This window comes from Pseudonaja textilis, chromosome Z (assembly GCF_049901715.1).
Source record: "Pseudonaja textilis isolate UNSWEBS1 chromosome Z, rPseTex1.2, whole genome shotgun sequence".
Taxonomy (NCBI): Eukaryota; Metazoa; Chordata; class Lepidosauria; order Squamata; family Elapidae; genus Pseudonaja; species Pseudonaja textilis.
In genome coordinates, this window is record NC_142008.1 from 111,782,530 (window position 1) to 111,808,989 (window position 26,460).

The 26,460-nt window shown below is 39.6% G+C and overlaps 2 protein-coding genes across 2 annotated transcripts; one reads left to right on the forward strand and one right to left on the reverse strand.

Moving 5' to 3' along the window:
* Positions 1–565: 565 nt before the first annotated feature.
* Positions 566–1,523, reverse strand: LOC113454460 (olfactory receptor 10A2-like). The gene has a single exon (XM_026725831.2). The coding sequence runs from the start codon at positions 1,505–1,507 to the stop codon at positions 566–568; it is 942 nt and encodes a 313-aa protein (XP_026581616.2). The 5' UTR covers positions 1,508–1,523.
* A 22,765-nt stretch (positions 1,524–24,288) lies between these two features.
* On the forward strand, positions 24,289–25,444 carry LOC113451867 (vomeronasal type-2 receptor 26-like). The gene is made up of 2 exons (XM_026723262.2): positions 24,289–24,308; positions 24,549–25,444. The coding sequence occupies exons 1-2, from the start codon at positions 24,305–24,307 to the stop codon at positions 25,442–25,444; spliced, it is 900 nt and encodes a 299-aa protein (XP_026579047.2). The 5' UTR covers positions 24,289–24,304.
* The last annotated feature ends 1,016 nt before the right edge of the window (positions 25,445–26,460 follow it).

Sequence of the window (26,460 nt, forward strand, 5' to 3'; positions counted from 1 at the left end):
GAGCTTGCTGTTCTTAAATGGACACAACCCCAAAGTCTATGCATATTCTCAGTCATCCAGGTCAAGCAATTCCAATGTTGCTCATTTGGAAGGGCAAAGTTCTTTTCTTGCATGGAGAATGCTTTTGCTCTGCTCTGCTCTCTGCACAGTGAGTTCTTGCACTTGGAAGTGATAAATTCTCATTTTCAGAGACTGGCAGCAGCTTTGCCTACTGGTCACTGGATGCCCCCATCTCCTTTGTTTGGAGCTACTCAGGCAGCCACACTGGAACTGGATGCTAATTATCACTCTTCTCATCTGAGCTTGAGCTTGCTATGACAATGGCAGTGACAATTCCTTGTAAGGAACTTTGCGTCCAATCCTTTCTTTGTACTCTATCAAAATAATAAACTTAGGTATCCTGGCATGGCCCTTCCCCTTTTTAAAATAAATCTAGCGTCATATCTGTGTTCTTCTTAAGATAACATTGACTACTGTTATTTTCTAGAATTACTTCTACCCATAAATATGTGCACAAGAACAGTCACCATATGAAGAGATGAAACCAACAGATGTAACTGGATTTTTACCCAAGGAAGACGCATAGCTTTGCTACTGTTTTTGTGGAAGCAGATTTTATCTCTTTGTTCCTCAAGCTGTAAATGATAGGGTTCAAGCTTGGGGTCACTACTGTGTAGAGGAGGGCAAGAAACCTGTTATTGTCCTGAGAATTTGCTGAATTGGGATGAATGTAGGCAGCAGTGATTGTTCCATAGTACAGGAGAACAACAGTGAGATGTGAGGAACAAGTTGAAAAGGCTTTCTGCCTGTTCTTGGCCACTGGCATCCTGAGAATAGTAGAGATGATGAGGATGTAGGAAAAAAGGATGAGCAAAAGGAGTATTAGGGAAAACACCATGGTTAGTATGGCATTGGCCACTTCATTTTTGTAAGTATCAGTGGAAGTCAGTCTTAAAACAGGCATAATATCACAAAAGAAATGGCTGATTCTATCCAACCCACAGAAATGAAGGGTGAAGATTGAAACAGATTGCCCCAAACCCACCAAAATCCCAAAAGTCAATGTTGCAGCAACAAAATGAACACATTCTCTGCAGTTCATGATATATGGGTATTGCAAAGGTTTGCAAATGACAACATAGCGGTCATATGCCATGACACAAAGAAGACAACGTTCAGTGACACTAAAAAGAATGAAGAAACACATTTGACATCCACAGCCGCAAAAGGATATAGTCTGATTCTCTGATAACAAATTGACTAGCATCTTTGGACTGATGGAGGAAGTGTAGCCAATTTCCAAAAAGGACAAGTTCCAGAGGAAAAAGTACATTGGGGTGTGAAGCGTAGGACTAAAAATGGTGAGGATCAAAACAAAGCTATTGCCCATCAAAGCTATGAAGTAGAATATTAGAACCAGGCAAAATAAAAGCTCTTGTACTGTCTTGAAATCTGAGAAACCTATTAAGATCATCTCACTCAAACAGGACTGGTTGTCTTTCTTCATAGTATTATCCAGGTTGAAGCCTAAGAAAACAAGAATATGACATAAACATTACATCCTTCTCTTAGCAATTTCAGCTTTGAAAAACAAGAATGGGAAGTTTATTAAAGTCTCTGAACATTAGTTTTATGCCTGAGAATATCATGTATAGCCAAGAAAATAAAGTAGACCTAACAAACAAGTCAAGCCAGAGTTCTCAAGATACAAATCATCAGATTTAAATTATTTTACTTTGGACATATTATGCAAAGAGCTAGATTTCTGGAAAAAGCTTTGTTGCTGTGAAAGGTAGAAGGAAAGAGAAGAGGAAAGAGAACAATCAGCAAGTTATACAGACTAAGTTGCATCAGCAATAGATGCATCCTTGGAAAACCTGAAGAACCAGAAGGATCATCATGTAGGCAATTTAGAGACAACATTGACTTGATACCATCTAATTGATTGATCCATTTTAGCAGCTATTAACAATTAATATCCTTTTCATAATAGATACTTATATCCTGCATCCTTCACATTTACTCAAAAGCAGTCAATTGGATCAAGTTATTGAAAATTGGAGATTGCTTATTTAAATTTAGTGTCCTCTACATTTTTTGCAATTATATCATTTTAATGAATCATACAGTTATTCTCTTTTGTTCAGAATTCATTTGTCAGAATTTTCAAGGTTCAGAATGTCAATATAGCCCTCTTGAGTTTAGGGCAAAGATTTGCTTTCAAGGTGACCCACCTTTGTTTGTTTAATTCTTTACTATTTCTGAGATTCTGACCATTGTAAGAATGACAAAAATGTATAATCATAATTCAAATAAAAAGAACTGGAAAAAATTATGAAATATCACGACCTGGATATCGAAACTACACAATTATTGGATGAAACATGTAACAGTGATACCCATTGTCATTGGGGTACTTGGTACAATGTCCAAGATTTTTGCAAAATACCTCAAGAATTTGCAGCTTCCTGCTATAATGCCAGGAAGTTGCAAAGATTTTGCTACTCAAAACAACATACATTTTAAGAAGATCCTTGTTGATACCTAGGATGCTGTCAGCAACCTGTATCAACCATTGGAGCCAGTCAGTGATATTTGTGATACGTTTTTAAATGTTCAGTTGACTGAGTTTCATTTTTAAATAATAATAATAATACAAATAACAATAGCAATAACAAAAACAGAATGATTATCTGAACCAAAGTACAGAAAAATTGCTGCAGGCTTTAAAAACAAAGAACATTGTAAAAAAAACAGAAGCAGAGGCAGAATATGCAGCAGTGAATCCACATCTAACAGCCTGGGCATATGCCAAAGCCTCACGTAGGCAAAGGAGTTTTGATATATGCCAAGCCTCACGTAGGCAAAGGAGTTTTGATACCTGCAAGACCTCACGTAGGCTGAAAGCAGGTATCAGGAACAAAAGGATGCTGCCAACCTTGGGCTACTGGCTGGACTGCAGGCGCGGATTGGTTACTTTGTATCCCTTAAGCACTGTGATTGGGTGCTACAATGTATCCACTGAGACCCCCCACTCTTTTAACATGTAAAGTAGACTGAACTTTCTCTTTTGTGACATTTAACAATGTGTGTTGAATAAAAGAGCTTCCCTGAGCGCGTGTTCGGGGCTGCTCATCCAAGACTGAACCGGCTTGGTCTCTTTCTTGATGCATTGGACTCAATGAGAAGCCCTCCTAATGCGGAGCAAAGCCGCATCTGGTGACCCCGACGTGATCTGCTGAAAAGAAGCAGACCCACCCGCCTTCGACCTCCCATCTCACCTGGCTGGACGAGCCAGTTGCAACCCAGGGACGCCGTCTAGTGTCACGGATCCCTCCCCAGGAGAAAATCCTCCCTTCAGGTGAGTATGGGCGGGAAATTCTCTAAAGCGCAGATGGTGCATCTGCAAGAATTAAGGGAATTAACGAAGAGCTCAATTTTGATTCTTAGGAGTCAGGGCAAAACGCTCCCGGCTCCAACTAAAAAGGACCTCATAGCCCTTTTAAAGTACATCCACACGCAGTGTCCGGCTTATCCAGAAAAGGGGTCCTTAAAAGTCTCCACATGGCAACGTTTGGGTGACTTTTTTCATGATACTCCCAGGGCTCCGCCAAAGATTTTAACCAGCTGGTGGATAATTATGGAATGTTTAAAAGTTCACAGCTCAGCGCTGACTAATGCTGGCACACACACCCCTGCGGGAGGTCCCCCTCCCTATGCTGCTGAGACCAAAACCAAAGACGCTCTCCCACTGGAAGCCTCTTCCCCCACAGCTCCTGAACCCTCGGTTCCTCCTAAATTAAATCCTGCGGGGGATCAGACACCCATGGGAGCAGTTGCACAAGCCATGGCACAGGGGCGCAAGGAGGGCTCTCTTACCCTAAAGGAGCTCTCCCTCTGCCCCATAGAATATGTGGGGGATGGAGCTGGGAATATGGTACCTAGGCTTGAACCCTTATCCATGAAATTAATTAGAGATTTAAAACAAGCTGTGGCCATGTATGGCATTCAGGCACCGTATGTCAGAGGTCTCATTAACACCATCAGCACCTCCTTTTTTATGCTACCCCAAGATTGGAAAAACCTCTTCCGAATGATACTGACAGGACCGCAGTACATTGTGTGGGAATCAGACTTTCGTGCCGAAGCTGAGAATGTTGCTCACGATCGTGGCTCAAAAGCAGATCAAATTTTTGGCATGGGCCGATTTGCTGACTTAACATCCCAGACAACGATCCCACAGTGAGTTCTCGCCTGTCAGTATCATTGCTATCAAAGCCCTTGATAAGGTCGATGATCCTGCCTCTGGGGCCATAGGCTCCTTTTCCAAAATTACCCAGGGATCACATCAGCCTTATGCCGAATTCATCAGAGGAGCTCCAAAAGGCTGTCCAGAGGCAAATTTCAAATGGAGAGGCCCGCAGAGAGCTTCTGTTGAAATTAGCCTTTGAGAATGCAAATGAGGATTGCAAAAGGATTCTGCAGCCTCTGGCTGCCCGAGGGGGCTTCCCTCTCGGACTATCTAAAGGCTTGCAGAATCGTGAGGACTGTTTCCTACAATATGGAACACCTGGCAATGGCCCTGCAGCAAGCAAATTCTCAAAACAGGCCGGCTGGGAATTGCTTCAATTGTGGGAAACCAGGCCACCTCAAAGCACAATGTAGGGCTAGGGACAATCCACAAAACAACAACAAGCCAAAAACAATTTGCCCAAGGTGCAAAAAAGGGTACCACTGGGCAAACCAGTGTCGCAGCAGCACCCCACAACCACAGGGAAACTAGAGGGGGGGCAGTCAACCAGCCCCACTCCAAAGGCTGACACCATATCTTTCCAATTAGTTGCTTCTGAAGATATGGAAATTGACATCCCAGGCACTGTGTACTTTCTCCCCACATGTCTGAAAACCATCCCTCCTGCCATGACGCCCCTCATAATTTATCCCATCTGGGACCTCATGGCAAAAGGAATTATTGCATCTCCATTTCTGAGAGATTCCGATGACTTTTCCTCAGTTGCCATAGCGGTAATTGGAAATACTCCCACAAAATTTAGCAAGGGAGAACTAGTGGCAACTGCTGTTCCAGTACCTGTTAAAACTGAAGATTCCTGGGCATTCACTGTCCATCAATCTATGGAACGAGCCAGGCCTGTATTACAATTCACAATCAATGATAAGGTCTTTTCGGGTCTCTTAGATACTGGAGCTGATGTTAGTGTCATCCGAACGGCTGAGTGGCCGGACGATTGGCCCCCGGAAACTACCCCAGCCGTTTGGGGAGTGGGAGGAGTTCAGCACGCCCACCGTAGCAAACACTGGCTACCGGTGAGTTCATCAGACATCTCTCGCACTGCCTACCTCCAACCCTTGGTGCTTCCACTACACACTAACCTGTGGGGCCGTGATCTCATGTCTCAACTTAATGCAAAACTCATCATAGACTAATGGCATCCTCCACTGAAACCCCACTGCTGCAACTAAAAACCACAGAGCCTGTTTGGGTGGATCAGTGGCCCCTCACTATAGACAAATTAGAAGCCTTGCAATCACTTGTCCAAGACCAAATTGTCAAAGGGCACGTTGAACCATCTGTCAGCCCATACAACACCCCCATTTTTGTTGTAAAGAAAAAAATCAGAGAAATGGTGGCTCTTACAGGATTTGAGTGCCTTGAACATGATTATAAAACCAATGGGGGCATTACAATGTGGTCTGCCAAATCCCAATATCATCCCTGAAAAATTTGATCTCATGGTTGTTGACCTAAAGGATTGTTTTTTTTCTATCCCACTGCATGAACTTGACTGCGCCTTGTTCGCCTTTACTCTGCCTCGCTTGAATAACTCCTCTCCCTCCTCTCACTTTCAATGGAAAGTCCTACCTCAGGGCATGCTCAACAGCCCCACCATGTGTCAGCACTATGTAAATAAGGTCCTGTTACCCTATCGTTCTGCCTATCCACAATTTCTGGTGTATCATTACATGGATGACATCCTTGTTGCTGCTCCTGGACCCCCAGGTACAGTGTTTGCTTCGTTCTCTTTCCTGAAAGCCATCCTCGCAAGGGGAGGCCTGCACATAGCGCCTGAAAAGGTACAAGTGCTGACTCCCTATGCATATCTAGGCGCTGCTCTCAACTACTGCCTATCCTTCACTCCCCTCACTCTCTCTGCCTCCTCAACCTACCCTGGTTCAGCTTCAACAATATCTGGGCACCATTAATTGGGCCAGACCTTTCCTGTCACTAACCACTGACACTCTTTCTCCGCTGTTCGAAGCCCTTACTTGGGGAAAAGGGCCAGCTGACAAAATATCCTTGCAGCAACCTCAGCTTCAAGCGCTGACCCATATAGAAGAGAACATACGTAGAATATGGGTGGATAGGGCCGCTGCCAATACTCCTCTTGATATGGTCATTCTAGCCACCCCAAGGCTCATAACTGTGGCAGTGACCCAAAAGGACCAAAAGCTCCACATCTTAGAGTGGATCCATCTCTCCCACATGCCCCGATGCTCCATCACTTCCAAACCAGCTCAATTGGCTCAATTAATCGTAAAGGGTAGGAGCCGCACAAAAGCACTCATGGGGATAGATGTCTCCACACTTTTTATCCCCTTCTCGCTGCAAATTTGGGAACCTCTATTCCAAAAGTCCCAGGAGCTTCAGTTGGCCTTATCCGACTGGCCTGGGCTAGTCTCCTGCCACCCACCCGCTGACCCACGTTTTCAGATCATTCGAACCATACCCATCTCCTTCTCCTCTCCCATCAGCAAACAACCTTTGGTCAGTGCCCTGACTATATTTGCTGATGGCAGCAGGGAACGAGGGGCATGCGCTTGCAAAGAATGGAGCATGGCACACCAAAACCACCCTGTGCAGACTTCACCACAAAGGGCTGAGCTTGCTGCAACCATACTAGTCCTCCAAAATTTCAGCGAACCCCTCAACTTGATCTTGGACAGCCTGTATGTTACCCAAATAGTCTCTACCATCCACGACTCTTACCTCTCTCCCGCTATTGACAAGAACCTTCTCTCTCTTTTTGTTACACTGCAACAGCTTGTTGCGCAATGACAACACCCTCTCTTTCTAGCCCACATTCGCAGCCACCAGCCTTTCCCAGGAATTCTCCAGGAAGGCAATGACGTGGCTGATCAAACGGCTGCAGGTATTATGACCACGCACACCCTAACTCCCTGGGAAAGCCATTCTTACTTTCATCAAAATGCCAAAGCCCTCATGAAACATTTTAACCTTACCATGGCAGAAGCCTCAGCCATCAGACAGCAATGCCCCACCTGCAGTCAGCAAGCCAATTCCATCCCCTTAGGAGTAAATCCCCGCGGGTTGAAAGCCTGTGAAATATGGCAAATGGACGTTACTCAGTTTCCTCCATTTGCCCCTGGAAGTACCTGAATGTCACAATTGATACTTATTCAGGGTTCATAATGGCAACCCTGCAGAGAGGAGCCTCTAAACATGTCATTAACCACTGCATTCGCACCTTTGCATCGTTGGGACGCCCAAACGAAATAAAAACAGACAATGGTCCTGCATACACTAGTGTGGCTATGTCAGAATTTTGCTCTAAGTGGCAGGTCACCCACAAATTTGGGATCCCTTACAACAGCCAGGGACAAGCCCTGGCAGAGAGAGCCAATTTAACTTTAAAGACAGCACTAGAACGACATCTGACCAAAGGGAAAAAAACCCTTGGCCTCCCGGCGATGCAAAACACCCTTAATCTTTGCCTTTATACGCTTTATTTCCTCAATCTCTCTGGCACCCCTGCTACGACAGCAGCGGAGCGACACTTTTCCTTCCCCCCCCTCCTGATTCTCCCAAACCACAGGTATACTACCGCCAACTGCCAGACCCAGTACATGTCCTGTGGTTTACTGGATGGCACGTCAGACCATACCACCCCAAGGTAGCAAAACCACCAGCTGCAGACATATCAACATGATCTGCTCTGCTGCTTCGCTGACCCTCATCCTCCTACTCTTCCTCCTTGCTGCACACGCCTCCAAAGTTTCCATTCCATCCAGAGTAACATACTTCACACCAGACACCCCCCTCCTGCTGACCTGCACTGCATCCTGGGACATTTTTCCCCCTTATCTCATATGGTCAACGCTTCCTCAGCCATGGTCCTACATCTCCAGCAATGCCTCTTTCCGGGTCAACACCTTTGAACAACCCCCTCGAGCTACACTCCTCATATCCCATCCTACTGCAACCACCTACTATTGTTCAGGTCGATGCCTCCATGATTCTACGTGCAACACCTACAGCTCCTGGACAATCCTCAGACCTCGCTCACCTCATCATTATCACAGACAATTTGTGAATCAGCCTGACACTCGTATTCAGAACCCCCCTTTGCTGCATAGGATTAAAAAATCACAAAAACCCACCAAACCAGATGACTGCACCCCCTGCTTGACCAAAACCACACAAGCAGGCTTCACTCGACTGACTCTCATTTACCATACCCAGCAACCACAGAGATGCTTTTCTACTGGGAAAACTTGCCAGAATAATGGGACTATGTATCAGTTATGCAAAATGAACTCAAAAACTATTTTCTATGACCCCAAGACAGCTGTTCGCCTCAATGTTACTTTGTGGGCCGGACTTCCAAAAGCCTCTGGCAGAGCCGATCCTGAAGGGGAGGGAAAACTTTACTACCTAAATCACACCACTGTGCTTAAGCATGGTACTGACCCCATTGTCTTAACTTTTGATGTTTGCATTGCTTGTTCCAAACCAGGGGGATATCCTTGTGGGTCAGATGATTGGAAAACCAAATATGCTCATGATCATAAGTATTTGTGTCCCACGCCCATCAATTGGGCCATAGGAAACCCTAATCATTGGATCCCTTGCGGGGGCTCCATTGAATGCTCAGGTTGGTCTTGTGTCTGTGATTACACTGGGGGAGGGTACTCAGGCTGCAATCATCTGTCACATTTTAAACAAGTATCAGGATCTACCAAGGACAACAAGGTAGAGATCACTATCTCCAGACAACACCCCACCATGGATACCTATGGTATAGGGATCGATGGCATAGGAGCAGACCCAAACACCTACATTACTATAAAAACAGAAGTGATATATGAGGGTAAGGAAACATCATTAGGCTGGTCGGTGTATAATAATTTAAGAAAGTTAGATAAAGCCCCTGATACCAGCATAATAGCAAAAACCTATTCATGGACATGGCAGAAAAATTGCAAAACAACTTGCAATAACCAATTGCTTTGTCTGGGGGAACCACCACAGGAGAACAGTGGCCATGGCAAGCCTTAGAAGCCTCACCATCACTGTTCAACAACATGTCTTCTATAGGAAACATAACAGTATGTGGAAGGTTTAATCTCACAAATTGCTGTCTTCAAATTGACAAGGTTGGCAAAGTCGTAGCGCAGTTAACTACTGAGATGCGACAATTAACCTACAATCTGGATCAAGTATGGCGAGGTATGGACCTCAAAAATATCTTTGGCTCCTGGCTCCCAAAACCTGCCAGGATTACAAGCTATAGTAGCGCTCATAGGTATTATTGCTGCTGGGTGTGTCATTCTTCCATGTATATTACCAATCTTTGTTTGCACCATCTCCAATAGTCTGTTACTGCTAGCAGAAAAACGTGCCATTGCACAGGTCAATGCCCTCTGGGAAAAAGAATCTCTGTTCAAAGCTATACCCTCAGAGGACCCCGATGAGAACATGCGCACGGGCTTCTGTATGGGCTATAGCGAAGAACCAGAAGAAATTCCTCTGCATAAAACTAAAACAGAGGAGATGCAGCAGCGAATCCACATCTAAAAGCCTGGGCATATGCCAAAGCCTCACGTAGGCAAAGGAGTTTCGATACCTGCAAGACCTCACGTAGGCTGAAAGCAGGTTATCAGGAAAAAAAGGATGCTGCCCATCTTGGGCTACTGGCTGGACTGCAGGTGTGGATTGGTTACTTTGTATCCCTTAAGCACTGTGATTGGGTGCTACAATGTATCCACTGAGACCCCCCACTCTTTTAACATGTAAAGTAGACTGAACTTTCTCTTTTGTGACGTTTAACAATGTGTGTTGAATAAAAGAGCTTCCCTGAGCACGTGTTCGGGGCTGCTCATCCAAGACTGAACTGGCTTGGTCTCTTTCTTGATGCATTGGACTCAATGAGAAGCCCTCCTAATGCGGAGCAAAGCCGCAGAATATAAGGAAATACAGCTGGAAGATAGATTAAATAAATAGAAAACCAAAGCTTTGCATGGACAGCACTTGAAAAACATTGAAGGAAAATGTGATGACAGCTCAAAATGGGCATGGCTTATTCTTCCATCAAGGAAGAAATGGAAGGTTTAATACTTGCTGCTCAAGAACAAGCATACAAACTAATAAGTGGTGTGATTCCAAAAATTTTACTGCCAATTCTGTGGACATGGCTTGATGGGCATGGCTTAGTGACTGGGTGGGCATTGTTGGGTAGTCATGTGACTGAGGCGGGCATGACTAACTCCACATCACTCATGTCAAGAGGTGCTTTGCCTTGCCCAGCTTGCCTGACCTCCTGAACTCTTCTCGTCTTTGTCTATTAATCTGTCTACTACTAGTGTCTGGTAGATTATCTAATGCCTGCCTGTCCTTCTGAATCTGGAACTCTCACAGATTCTTAGCTCTATTCTTCTCCACAATCTTCTGTGGAATCTCCTTGATGACTTGCTAGAGAATTCTGGGAGTTAAAATCCATACATCTTTCAGCTGAGCGACACTGATCTAGCCCTTGGGTTCCATCTAGTGTGGTAAATCCCTGCTACTGTAGATCTGGTGCCTAGTCCCTGTTCTTGTCCTGTTATGATCAGTGATCAGTGCTGCCTTTTATGCACACACACTTCAGGAATAATTATAAAAATGATGATTTCTCATTCATTTCCTTACTAATAGTAGAAATAAAATAATCAGCCAAAAATGTAACCTAACGTTGGAACCCAAAATCAGATGTACACTAAATGTAGACTGATTTTTAGCTACATATCTTCCCACCAAACAGCAAATTTTGAAGCTCCAGGTAAAGAAGATTCATTTTAGGAGGAGTAATCACAGTTTGCATGTTGGAGTTTCCAAAAGGAATGTTGGGGAATTCTGTATTTTAAAGAACATTTGAAGGAGGTATGCAAAATAGTTTTTCTTTGCCTGAGGCTATAGCAGGGGTGGGCAAACTACGGGCCACATTTGGCCCGTTGGTCTTTTTAATCCGGCCCACCGAAGATTGGTACAGAATTAAGGTTTGATGTGAATGATTGAATGATTGCATTCATTTGATTTTTACTTGTAATGACAGGCATTTTGACACCAGGTGGCGGCCCGTCTGTCAAATTTTAAAAGTCAATGAGGCCCCCGAGCCAAAAAGTTTGCCCACCCCTGGGCTATAGAGATCTGGCACCAATCAAAATATTGTTTGTGAAGCAACTGATCAACACTGAGGGTAAGCTACTAATATATGAAAATAAGAGCAAACTCCACTCCCTTCTAATACTGATGATGTTACCTAGTTTGGTAATGAAACATCTGCATCTATGGTTCATATTGCTTTAATCACGATTTGTTAAGGAAATCAAAACTGATTTATTTAATTGCACCAGACTCTAAATAAATCAGGAATGGAAAATCCTATGCTATAGTGTAAACTCATGCTTCTCAACTTTGGCAATTTTAAGGTGCATGGACTTCAATTCCCAAAATTCTCAAGGTAGCACGTAGTTCACCCATCTTAATCTTGCCAAGACTGAAAAATGCTGATCTTCACAGAAGGATTTTTCCATTCCTCTTTTACTGGTTCTTACTTATTTATAAGCAATCATAATGCAAAATCCTCACTTCCATCCCATTCCCTCACTAACCTGATTTCCAGCTCCATTCTCCTCCATGCAGGGCAACCAAAGAAGACTACGTGACTATCAGTTTAAAAAAGGTTCAATCAGACCTTCCAAAAAAAGAAGTTGGAGCTTCTTTTTTTGAAGAATTTCATTTTTTGAAGTGGGGTGAAAATGAGACTTTGCATTATAATGCAAAATCCTCACTTCTACCCCATCCAAGAGAAAAGATAATGCCATATCCTCATTTCTACCCCATTTCAAAATAATGATAATGCAAAATCCATTCCAGAGCACAGACTAATCCCTCACTAACTTGCTTTCCAGCACTCCTCTCCTCCATGCAGGGTAACAAAAAAAGACCATGTGACTACCAGTTCAATCAGACTTCTAACGTCTCCAGGGAATAAAGTTCTAAGTTCTGACTGAACTGAACTGAATGATTAGTCTCCCAGCTGCTGGGGCTGCTGGTCCATTTGCAAGGACAAAGTTGAAACCATTTCACATTTAATATGTAAATGCAGCAAAATTGCACAAACTGAATACAAAGCTAGACACGACTAAGTTTCTAAATTAATCAACTTTTTGTTCTGTAATGTGGAAAGGGAACTTCATGAGGACAGTGGTGACACCCAAGCAGGAAAAGCCCAAAGGGAACATCAGGCCAGCCATAAAACAAACTTGCATAGGAAAAGAGATTTAATAAAAGGTATTGAAAGAAGGCCCCTAGACAAACGTCAAGTAATTAAGAAAGCTAGGAAAACAAGAAAAAGGAATCCCTTACAAACAACAGGTCATGCCAAATCAGCAAAACAAATAGACAAAAGACACGAAATAAATTCCATAGCAGACAGGAGATTGCCACCAAACAAATATAAGAAAACATTAGGATGAAACTGATAATCCAATCAAACCACCCCGTAGAGTTTACCCTCTTGGTGGAAATGAAGACAACCCCCTGACAGGATTTAAAACTTTAAGAAATACAAACACAAGCACACACACACACAAGGAGAAAAGGTATAAAAATCAGGGGTTTATTATACAAAGTTGGCTAGCCCCAGGAACGCAGACTTCTTGCTATCTCTTGCCTTCCTGAAAAATAAAAGGAACCCGCTTCCAAGCAGTTGTCTCTGTCTTTAAACCAGACTTCTCCCAGCAGGAAAATCGAGCTCTCAGAAGAAAGGCATTTTCCAGCCTTTCAACAGTAAAAAATAGGACTTACCTGTATTTGAAAAATCATGGGAACATAAAGTGAAAAAAGTTATTAAAAATGAGAAGGTGAAGATCTTGTGGGACTTTCGAATATAGACAGATCGCCATTTGGAACACAACATGCCAGATATTACAGTTGTGGAAAAAGTACAATTTATTGATATTTCAGTACTGGGAGATGCCAGAGTCCAAGAAAAAGAACAAAAAAACCCCATGAAATATCACAACCTGGCCACTGAAACTATGCAATTATGAATGAAACATGTAACAATGATACCTATTGTCATTGGGGCACTTGGCACGTTTTCAAAAATTTACAAAATACATCAAGAAATTCCAGCTTCCTGCACTATCACCAGCGGAATTGCAAAAAACTGCTACTCAGAACATTGTACATCTTTACAAGGTAGTTAGTTTATACCTGGGATGCTGGAAGTAACCCGTATCAACCATTAGCACCAGTCAATGGTATTTGTGATGCATTTTTGACTATTTAATTGACTGAATTTCATGGATAATGGATAAAGTATATTTATTTATTTAATTTATATTGCTGTCTGTTCGCCCATGGTTACTCAAAGCAGCTTCCATACTGTAAAACCATATTTAAATTAAAAATAAAAAAACAATAAAATCTAACAAAAAGAATCAAATAAATTAATAAAGTACAATAGAACAAAATCTGGAAAAAAATAAAATAGATAAAATATCATAATCATAATTGGAATTAAGCTAAAAGGTAGGGGAGGCTGTTTTTTTTATATTGATGAGTGTTGCATTTTTTTTTTACTTCTTAAATATATTGTCTTGTTATAAAAAGCAAATATTCAGTTGTATTACAGCAGCCACATTGGCATCAATCCAGTAGTAATTATAAAAAGTTAACCCTAGGATGACCTACATAATTTAAAATTTTAAAGATAAGGGGGAAATAATGTCAATATGAACTATGGTTTCTGGAATGCTAACGAATAAAGGGTTGTTTAAATTGTACATTTAAAGCTAAATGTGGCTTGGTTGACAATTGTGAAATAGATGAACTTATTTTATAAGGCAATAAATTTTTTTTTCTTAAGTTCAATCCTTTACACTGAGATCTTCACTGAATTCTTATTTATTGTTGTTTACAAACGGCAGAGAGAAAATAAAGAAAAAGAAAAGGAAATTTATTTGTAAAAGTAAATTACTATTTGGTTTGTAATGTCCCCTTTATTTATTTATCAAATTCTTATAACACACCTCCTCATGTAGTGATTCTGAGCAGTGTTCATAATACAAGAGACCATATAGGAAGTCTTTGACTATGACCACAATTGAGCCCAAAATCTATGTTGTGAAGCAAGATAGTTTTAAGTGAGATTTGCCTAATTTTACAGCCTTTCTTGCCACAACTATTAAATGAATTGCTGCAGTTGTTAAGTAAGGAACTTCAGCTTTTAAGTAAATTTGGTTTTCCCATTGACAGAAGGTTTTGGTTTTCCCTTTGCTTGACAGAAGGTCCCAAAGAAGATCACATGGCTCCAGGACAAAGCATCATAAATATGAACCAGCTGCCAAGCATCCAAATTTCAATTGCATGACCATTGGGATTCTGTAATAGTCATAATGTGAAAAACAGCCATCAGTTACTTTCTTCAGTGCCTTTGTAACTTTGAATAGTTACCAGTTCAAAAGTTACCAAAGACTGTAAGTAAGGACTAGCTATATACAGTACAAATTTTCAATGTACAACCACAATTTAGCCCAACAGGGCTAAATATAGAAATGCATGGTTGGATGATTCTAGGAATTGAATCATTTGCTTGGGTAATCCCAAGCAGCCATGGTGAGCATAATTGTCACCTAGGGAACATTTGGTGGAATTTTCATTATCCTTTAGAGCAGGCTTGTCCAACCCGTGGCCCACAGGCCGCATGCGGCCCAGGTCGCCTCGTAATGCGGCCCAATGCCCACCCAAACCATCGTGCCACAGCCAGCGAGAAGGAGGAGGAGAGGCAGGCGCGAGACAGGGCGAGGCAAGCGCCAGGCCAAGCAGCAAGAGAAAAGGCGGGCGGCGTCAGAGCACCACCTCCTGCTGTAACCGCTGCCGCTTCTGCCCCTGCCACCACTGTTGCTTCTGCCCCCGCCGCTGCTGCTGCCCCCGCCGCCGCCGCTTCTTCTCCCGCCATCACCCCCGCCGCTTCTGCCCCTGCCGCTTCTGCCCCGCCGCCACCCCTGCTGCTTCTGCCCCCACCGCTGCTGCTGCCCCCGCCGCTTCTTCTCCCACCGCCACCGCTTCTTCTCCCACCACCGCTGCTGCTTCTGCCCCTGCCGCCACTGTCCCCGCAGCGGGGGAAGAAGCGGCGGCAGCGGGGGTGGTGGCCGGGGCAGAAACGGTGGCGGCAGAAGCAGCAGCGGTGGCAGGGGAAGAAGCCTTCCCCCGCCGCTGCTTCTGCCCCCGCCGCTGCTGCTGCTGCTTCTGCCTTCCAGTCCTGCCTCATCCAGCCGGGCTATTTGCAGGAGGAGGTAGGCGTGAGGCAGGCGAGCTTTGTCCCCCCCAAAAAAAATTTGGCCGGAAAATAAACTGTGATAAAAAAACTGTGATAAAAAAACCGTGATAAAAAATAAATAATTTTTAATAAATAATAAAAACATCTCACTAACTTTATTTCCAAATAAATTTAATATGTTAACTATGTTTTCTATGGTTTTTTGGGATGATCGGGTATCGTTACTGTTATTTTATTTTATGTGCGGCCCAAATCAAATTTTCATCTTCTAATGTGGCCCAGGGAAGGTGAAAGGTTGGACACCCCTGCTTTAGAGTTTCTTTACATATAAGGCATGTGCCAGAGTCTTGTGGTTCATTGGTGGGGATTTTTTTCTCTTTGGGTTGTTGTTTGGCAATGGATTTTTTTCCTGGCATGGAAGGTTTGTTGAGATGGTACGTTGATAAAATTGTTCAATGAAACAAGATATTTGGATAATCAATAAAGCCAATATCACACTAATTAATAAAATACAATAATCACACTAGTCAAATAATTTCACTAAGTAACAATCAGCCTAATCAATTAATTATACTAATCCCTAATCATACTGGTCAATTAAATTAACTAAATCTAAGTCAATTAATCAATTGATAAATTAATTATTTTATACAAATTGTTTTAGAGACATCATTATCTAATCATTGGTATAGGTGATGAGGTAGAAAAGTTATGTTTTGAAGTAATGAAATAATCAGTGTTTAAGTATTGAAATAATGAAATAGTATTTATTTATTTATTTAGTTCAGTGCAACATCATCCCAGTACAAACCATAGTAGTAATCTCTACTAATTACTCAGTGGGTCATATTATTAATATAAGGATCAGACACAGTAAAATACAATAAAATGAGAGAAGATAAAACAGTAAAATAAAATGGGATATGGTAAAAAATAATGCAAGATATATAATGAAATGAATCCTAGAGATAGGAAACAGTAGGCACTTAACTGAATTAATTACTTTTAAATATAAACTCAATTTGTGGTGTATAAGATATCCTATCAACTTAACAGTTCAAGTGACTAGATATATATTTGGGTCCTGAACAAAATAGAATTATTTTTTGTTTGTTCCTTTGAAAACTAGTATGTCCTTTTTGTAAAGCAATATCTCTATGGATTGAGCCCTTGATGAGCTGCATTATAATGGACAAGTGATTAGGACATCTGAAGTAGTCAGGTATCTTTAACCACACATAATGACACTCTAGAAATGCTCATAGCTTAATAGAAAGAATCCGTTTGTTGCAACAGAGTGAAACTATTTTTAAATTGGCTTGAACGTGGTTTTTGGTGAAATCTCCTTAAACTTAAATTTATATTTGCCTCCCTGAAAGAAATTAAACAGGCAGCAGAAAGTCATTCTTTTAGCATAGACTTTCTGCCTAACCAGCTAACTAGTTATGGTAATCCAAGTAAAGGAATATGATTTCACATTAAGCAGAAAAACCACCCTTTCACTGTTGATAGCATTCATGTGCTGTAGGGCAGTGTGTAAATTTAACAAACAAAATAAATAAAAATAATTAAAAGGGGGAAGGAGATATTATTTTTATAAAAATTATATAACCTATATGAATAAAAGAGGAAAATAATATGATGCAGAAAACTGCTTTGTAATTAGATTGCAGGTTTCTAAGTAGGAATTTATTTATAAGAGGCATCATGCACAGTTCAACTTAATAATTGCATAGAAGCGTTTTCCCCAAATTGTTGACTTATGGACAAAAAAAGTGTTGGGGCTAACATTAAGTTAATAGGCATTTTTGTGGCAAGGGTTGACTGAGGGAATTATCAGCAAATCTTTAATGCAAATCATTAAGGAGAAGGTGTGGTTTTAGTCCTTCCACCACCACAGCTGTTTAATTTTGGGCATGCTGGTTGGGGAAATAACAGAATAACTTGGGAGGTATTCTAGTCCAACCCCCTTTACTCGGGAAACCCTACACCAGTTCAGACAAATAGTTGTCCAATTGCTCCTTTAAAATGTCTCGTGTTGGAGGATGCAGAATTTCTTGAGCAAGCCATTCCACCCATTAATTTTTCTAACTGTCAGGAAATTTCTCCTTAATTCTAAATTGGTTCTCTCCTTAATTAGTTTCCATCCATTGCTTCTTATCCTGCCTTCAGGTGCTTTGGAGAATAGGTTGAATGCCTCTTTTTTGTAGAAGGCCCTAAGATATTGGAAGACTGCTTGCAACTGTTCTTCATATATTTTAGCCTCTGCTCCCTAATCATCTTGGTTGCCCTTCTCTGCATTCTATACTCTCCACATCTTTTTATATTGTGGCAACCAGAATTGGATGCAATATTCCAAATATACTCTTTTTAAAATTTAAAACAAAAGAAAATAGGGAAATGGGACACTTAGTTTTGATGAGGATGTGAAAAGTTAGGGTATATATACCTGATAAAATAAACACTTCCAACCTGTAAGCTCTTCATGTGAAAGAATTCCACTCTTTCCATCTGTAATGGGAAGTGTCCTTTTGGCTACAGTAAGGTAAAAATAGAAGGGACATTATCCTGCTGCTATGACTGTAGACAGTGTGCAGAAGGGAAGATAACTTACCAAATGGGTAAGGAAAGGAATATATTGAATATATGGATGACTTAATAATATAAATGGGGTTGAATTTTTAATCGGTATTATGGTGACTGAAAATCTTGAGCTATCTAATCCTTAATAAATAACTGTAAAATGGATGGAATTGTTTTGTGGTGTGATAAATGTTTCTTTCTTGTTTCATACTATAAAGTGAAATCTCCATTAGATTGCTACTTATTGTTTTTTATAAATGGCAGAAGAAAAATAAAGAAAAAAGAACAAAAAAGATCAAAAAAAAATAGCAGTTGTTTGTAAAAGTAGATTCGTATTTGATTTTAACTTCCATTTATTGATTTATTCCATACTAAATTACAAAGATAGAAACTAAATGGCAAAATAGGATAACACACAGTGCATTTCAATTAAATATCATATTGTGTCATGTCAAGACAGATCATTTTCTGTCATATAACGTGATGTAGTAGGATCCCCTCTAAGATATGATCCCCAGGACATTTGACTTTCTGGTTGGTCTTTTAAGGGCCTCCCAGAAGGATTACTGGATTGGGGCCAGCCACATCTTGAGAGCAAGAAAGATCTCCAAGATAAGGCCAGGGCAGAAAGTGCTTTTCTGCTAGGTCCCACTTAACAAAATGCACAGGCTTATGCGATATGGGATCAGTAAATCCTTCTAAAGCTTAAGTAATTTTTACCGTACCACTTTATAAGGTAGATCCTGTATTTAACAAAGGAGAGAACACTATGACCTCAACAGACATGTTTATTTTTCTTTCTAATTGTATTTTGCTTTCTTCTTTGTGGATATAACCTCCCACTGCACCATTTTCTACTTTGTGTATTAGTTTCAAAGGTTCATAGCAGTGTTTCAGTGAGTACTGAGATGTGGTAAACATGTTTCCTTCTGATATTCTTCAAAGACAGTACTTTGGGAAAACATAATAGCACTGATTACTAATTAAGTATAATCAGTGTTCCTTCTACTCTATCTCTCAAGGGAATTTCAGTAGACAGTGACAAAATTATGACCCTAAGATTAAGACATTACATAGCATTCACATCTGCTCAGAAATATAAAGAGCTGCCTGCATGGAGAAACAGAAGGAATTGTGTTTGATCTGTGATACATCCTTGTCTTAATTCCAGATAACCGTCATTGTATTATCGTTAGTAACGTAAATGAGTGCCCAACCCATGACTTTGGTTGAATGGTAACATAGCAGTTGCTCTTTAATGTCTATAATGACTATGTATTACACTGAGTTGGTTATGATCAGGACCGTAGTTTTATCTTTTTTTCCCACCCTGTTAATTTCTCCTATTTACAATTGCAAGCTCAGTAGTCCTCTTCCAGTCATTCACAAGTATTATCAGTCTGGAGACTTAATCATTGCTTCAATTATTTATCAAGTCTTCTTTCTTTCAAATGAGATCACTTTCCAAAGCCTTCCTTCTCATGAAGTACTTGATCGGTACATGTAAGTATCCCCCTGTTACTACTCCTCCAGCTCCTCTTCTTATTTTCCTTATTTCTACCTATATTGTATTATCAATGTTCCATTTTTCTGTTGAAATATTTCAGTTGCTAATCCAGTGTCCATGGTTAGCCATTTTTAATCCCATAACTGGGAGAAAATCAGCTTGTTCAATCACTGGAGGTTAAATTGAGACAAATCAACTTTCTAGGACACTAAAAAGGTTGAAAAATTCAAAACTTGGAAATCTCCTCAGTATAATCCCAAGCTTCTTCACATTTCATCTCAACCAAAAATTAAAACACTAAGTCCTCTGATGTGTTTGAGAAATGTTTCTAGTTCTTACAATTTTATGGTGGAAAAATGGAACTGACTTCCTGCTCTTAGAAAAAAGTGGGCAAAATATAGACAAAACTGAAATCAAATACTATTTTAGCATCCAAATTCATTCTGGAAGAGATATTTTATCATGAATTTAAAATCTTAAGTACAGAAGAAGAACCTTAAATACAGAAGAAAGCAGGGTACAAATGCTTTCTCAGTTCAATTTTAGCTTACTGCTCCACCCTATCTATGATTCCCTATCATGTAATCAAATTATGGTTTTCCAGATATTTGTTTTTGTATGTAAGTATATATGTATGCATGTTCAAACAAACATATATGCACATACTAAGTATGTGTGTGTTGTGTATATGTTTCTGTATGACAGACAGTAGATATCTTCAGACAATAGATATTTTTAATGTGTGTGTGTGTTTATGCATACACACACACACATATATTTAAAATATTTACTGTCCGAATCTAAAGCAGAAGTATATTCATTCAGTTTATAATTCTCACTGAAGGTTCCTCACCCAAAATTACCAACACACTTTGGCTCTGGCATTTGCTGTAAAGGACATTAATGGAAATTCTGGGATTTTGAACAATGTTAGCCTCGGTTTCCACATCGCTACCAACTATCCTGAGCATTATACAACTTACCTTTTAACAATGGAATTTCTATCTACAAAAGATAAATTTATCCCAAATTACAAATGTGATGACCAGACAAATGTGGTGGCCATCATTGGAGGACCCCAGACAAAAACCTGTCTCAATATGGCAACCACTCTGTGCAACTATAAATTTCCCCAGGTGAGTAAAATATGGAGCAAGATGGAAAGTCCACAAGTATATTATTTTCAAATGTTGAGTCCTGATAATCACTCTTATGAAAAGGATTCTGGAAGCAAAAAATATGCATTATTTAATGATGAGGAAGTTAGTAGATATGAAGATTACAAAGAAAGGATTCTACTTTTTGCTTAATGAGCAGTACTAAATTTGCAGACATTATTTGGTAAAAATTACATTTTTAGGAACTTGCCTGGAACACCCATTCAGGCCCAGTTAGTACATAAAAATATATGCATTCGTCCTTTATTTTTATTTTTTTGTAAAAAACTCTGGTTCTTGTGTCTTTTCCCCACTTAGATCACATTTGGATCACCACCCCTGACATATAATGACAATTCAGCACTTTTTGTAAAATGGATGTTCCCTGACGAGATCCACCAACATAAAGGAATCCTGTCCTTACTGTTGCATTTTGGATGGATCTGGGTTGGAATGATTTTTCAGTTTGAGGAAGATAGAGAGAGGTTCATTCAAAAGAGTCTTTCCATGTTTTTAGAGAGAGGAATCTGCTTTGACTTTACAGAATGTATTCCCCAAGTGATGTATGGTAATGAAACTGCTGAAATGGTGGAGGAAGCAGATAAATTATATAGAATAATCATGGGGAGTACAGTCATTGCGGTGATCTTGAATGGTGAAAGTGCAAACATAGGGACATTGAGGATGATGCTCGCTGGTTTAGATTCTGATGATATTCCAAAGGAGAGAAAAGCCAAAGTTTGGATCATGCCAGCTCAAATGGAATTCACCTCTGTTCTAATGCAAAGACCATTGCCCATTGATTTTCTCCATGGTGCAATTTCCTTTGCACTTCATTCAAAAGAGCTAATAGGATTCCACCAATTTATTCAGATGAAAAACCCAATTTTTGAAAAAGACAATGGGTTTATTAGGGATTTCTGGAAAGATGTATTTGAATGCTCATTTTCTAGTGATATTTCAGATGAGAATGCTGAAAGGATCTGCACTGGAGAAGAGAAGCTGGACACTCTTCCTAATTCTATCTTTGAGACCACCATGGGTGGACTTAGTTACAGCATCTATAATGCAGTCTATGCTGTGGCACATGCTCTGAGGGCCTTGCATGCCTTCCAACTCAAAGATGGTCAAAAATTTGATCCGAGTAGGAAGAAGCATTTCATTCAATCAACGTGGCAGGTAAGATTTGCTAATGCAAAATAAAGGATGATCAGGTATAAAAGTACTGTCTTTAAAGGACCATGTAGTAGACTGGAGATAGATGATGTGGTATCCCTCCCCCTCTGTTTAGAGAGAGCTGATCAATTTTGACATAGGGTTTACTTTCTCATGTTGTGCCATGTTTTATGAAGGAGTTGTTTTGTTTCCCCAATGAAGAAATCTCCACATATTTCAAAGCATTCTACTGCGTATACCATATTGCTTAATTTGTAATCTGGATTTTTTTTTCTCATTTCCTTCTTGTTTGGACAGTTAAAAAATGAAAGAATATTTATTTATTTGTATTTCATATTTTTTATGAAATACCTCCCCTCATGGTCCATCCTTTTACAAATAATTGGCTTTGTTATATGAAGAAAAGATTTTTTTAAAAAAAACTATCATTATTTTTCAAATATGATCTGAATGATCTGAATAACAAAGATCTTGCATACAAAACTGGATGAAGTTTGAAAATGAAATGAAGATATTGAAAAAGTTTAAATATATAACTTATGTTGTATATTCATGAACTGGGATAGAGCTTGGTTACAAGGTCAGCCAATGAATAGGCATGGTAACTAAATCAGCCAATGGGGACAATTTGGAAACTGAAACTAGAAATAGCCTAGGATGGAAATGGAAACTAGAAGTAGCCTAGACATGGCTCTATGTTAAGCTGTGCCGCTCTGCAGCCATTGACTTCTGAATCTGTCTATTGGAATGAACTGCTTCTTTCTTCTGCTTGCCTGCTGAACTGAAGTAAATGAGATACTAATTTGCTTGTCTGCTGAAGTGACTTGCAATATGTTTCTGTTTGAGTTTGCTGTATGTTGGAAAAATTTACAACTGGTTTAAAAAACCTACTTATTATATTTATAAGGGCTGTAAATAAACAAAGCCATCTGTGTTTATTTTTCTGGAGCTGAATTAATGCTGCAAAACTCGGAGTATGTACTTTATGTATGAAATAATATGTAAAGGATCTTAATTAATCTACAACCTGTATATTTAACAGTTTCAAATGTAAAAACTTTGTCAATCAATAGCATGAAGAAAATTTCAAATTTAAATCGTTCTCAATTATTTTTTATTTATTTTGTTTTCAATTAAAAACAGTGTATATTGATGAAAAAGTGGAATTCCATTGACTGTAAGCAAAACAGAAGGAACTGAGATTTCTCCATATGATTTCAAGGAATCCAGTCAATGTTTATATTACTTTGATTTTTCATTCAGCTCCACCATTTTTTGCAGCAAGTCTCTTTTAACAACAGTGCTGGAGAACAGGTTTCTTTTGGCCCCAATGGAGAATTTGAAACTGGGTTTGATGTTTTCAATTGGGTCACATTTCCAAACAAGTCCTTTCTTAGAGTCCAAATTGGAAGCATTGATCCCATGGCTCCCCCAGACAAGTTCCACACCATTTCTACCGTCGATGCTGTTTGGCCCCTTGTATTTAACCAGGTGTGTCTTGTTTTTCAGTTTTTAAGAACTCGCATATTCATTCATCCACAGAAGTAAATGATTAAATGACTATCACGACAACAACCTTTGGATTTAGCAGTCTCAATATTTTTTATATGTGATGTGAACATAAACTGGTAAAATATAAATGAGTGACTTAAAATTGAAATGCCCATAACCTTTGATTATCTCCAATGCAAAATCATCTCAGTAATTGTAGTACTGGATTTTGCAATTAGTCAATTGAGCATATCAGTGCATGAGCATTGAGTTCAATGCAATGAAATTGAGATAAGCTAAGACAAAGCAATCAGATAAATTGGTATATGATAAAATAGAATGCAAATATATATTAAAAATGAATATTTCAGATCAAAAACAGCAGGTTCTTGTTTCTCAAACTCAGCAAATTTATGAGGTGTGGACTTCAATTCCAAACTTCAACATCCTGGCTGGGGAATTCTGGCAGTTGAAGTTCACACCTCTTCTACTTGCTGAAGATTGAGGAACAAATTAATTGAACTGAACTGAATTTTAATGAATTTTAAACAAAAGGAAAAGGTGAAATTGGACAGTAAGGATTGATGAGGATGGGAAGAGTTTGAGTATGTATAATTGATGAAATGGACACTCCCAACACATACATTCTTCTTATGAAAGAAATCTCATTTTATTTATAACAGACAATGCCTCTTTCTATCTGTAATGAGAAATGTCCTTCTGGCTCCAGCAAGGTAAAAATTGAAGGGAGATTATCCTGCTGTTATGACTGTAGACAGTGTCCAAATGGGAAGGTAGCTGACCAAATGGGTAAGCAAAGGAATATGTTGAATATATGGATAATTTAATAAATATAAATTTATTAAGTATAAGTATTATGGTGTCTGAAAATCTTATCTGATAGATTGCATTCTTTAGTGTATTTTGTATATTATTTTCAAAAAATAATATGAAGTCATGATATCTTAGTAAATAAAGTATGCTATTAATTCTTCATGCTTAAACCTATCATGGTTCTGTGAAACAGTTTTATTTGTTCTTTTTCCTCAGACTTAGATGACTGTTTCCCATGTCCAGAGGATCAATATCCAAACAAGGGTCAAGATAATTGCCTTCAAAAAACTGTAACTTATTTAACTTTCCAAGAGCTTTTGGGTATTTCTTTGGTAATGATTGCAGTCTCCTTTTCTGTCATCTCAGCTGCGGTCCTGGGAATCTTCATTAAACACCAGGACACTCCCATTGTCAAAGCCAATAACAGGAACCTCACCTATACACTTCTTATTGCTCTCCTGCTCTCCTTCCTTTGCACTATGCTCTTCATTGGGAAACCTGATCGAGTAAAATGTCTCTTGAGACAAACTACGTTTGGCATCACTTTCTCTATAGCTCTTTCTTGTATTTTGGGTAAAACAACCATAGTAGTTCTTGCTTTCATGGCCACAAAGCCAGGCTCCAAAATGAGGAAGTGGGTGGGGAGAAGGATGGCCCACACTATTGTCCTATCTGTCTTCATGGTTCAGTTCACCATATGTGTATTGTGGTTGGCAATGTCTCCCCCATTTCCAGATTCAGACATGCACTCCATGGTTGAAGAAATTGTCCTGGAATGTAATGAAGGTTCAACCACAATGTTTTATACTGTCCTTGGCTTTATGGGGCTCTTGACCGCTGTCACTTTCACAGTGGCCTTCTTGGCTAGGAATTTACCTGACAGCTTCAACGAAGCCAAATTCATCACCTTCAGCATGTTGGTCTTTTGCAGTGTCTGGGTGTCATTTGTTCCCACCTATTTGAGCACCAAGGGAAAATATGTGGTTGCTGTGGAGATCTTCTCCATTTTGGCTTCAGCCACTGGATTGCTGGGCTGCATTTTTTCTCCCAAGTGCTATATTATTATTCTGAGATCTGATTTGAATAAGAAGGAGCAATTAATAAAAAAATAAAACTGATAGTTATATCTTGAATGAAGATAAATTGGTTATTTCCCATATAATATAAAGGGTTTTGGTTTTGGGGGGTGCTTTGGGGATTCTGCGTTATTTCCTCATATCAGCATATCAATGTGACTTATAAGAGAATACCTTGATATATAGGGACACAGATATATGTCCCTATTACACTCAGTCTGTGAAACTATGACATATAATTTAGCATGTCACTCTTGCTTTGCATCAAGATTCCCATGAAATTAAGACAAACCAGGAAATTAAACACTACTGGAAAAATAAACATACAGAGAACCTGTGTGACTGCAAACTCTCATTTAACATTCAGACATTTTTCTCTTCTATAACAACTTTTTCATAATTTTCAGGATGTGTAGATAGATATTGAGGTAGAGCCACACAAGAAGGCTACTTTCAAAGCATTAGCTGTGGTTATATTTCCAAGTTAACTTTAGGACTTAGAGAGTTTCCATGAATTTTTTCTTTTTGAACTATTAGATCATTATTCTGAGCTCCAATAAGAATAAATGGGAATAGCTAATCAAGAAGATAATTGTGTTTAAAAATTGGTTTTTAATATTACATTGTTCAGTTGTCTCCTACTTATGGAATTTGTCTCCTGGAACCCATAAGCCTCATAATATATTTGATTAAAAATTATCTTGCCAACCACCCTAATATTCTTCAGAAGTATGTTTTTTTTTAAAAAAAAAAAAAAGGAGGAAAATACCCACTAATTACTACTGTTCCAAATCTGAATGGTTAAGGCCCAGATGTTGGTGTTATGGATAAGATGTTTGTCCAGAAATTAGGAACCAATCAATACTAGTCCCCCTTGAAGCATAGTTATGTTGTTGTGGGAATTGAATAAAGAGTTTGGAAGAAGATTGTGATGGAGAATTACTTCTTAGATTCCCTCATGTAACTGCCCTTATTTAGGATTAATGCCCTATCTTTACCATCTTATATCAATTGTGATATCACTCTCATACAGAATCCTTCGGTCACATATC

Bases quoted from the DNA above. Each gene is read 5' to 3' on its own strand.
- LOC113454460 (XM_026725831.2), bottom strand. From the start codon at position 1,507: ATGAAGAAAGACAACCAGTCCTGTTTGAGTGAGATGATCTTAATAGGT.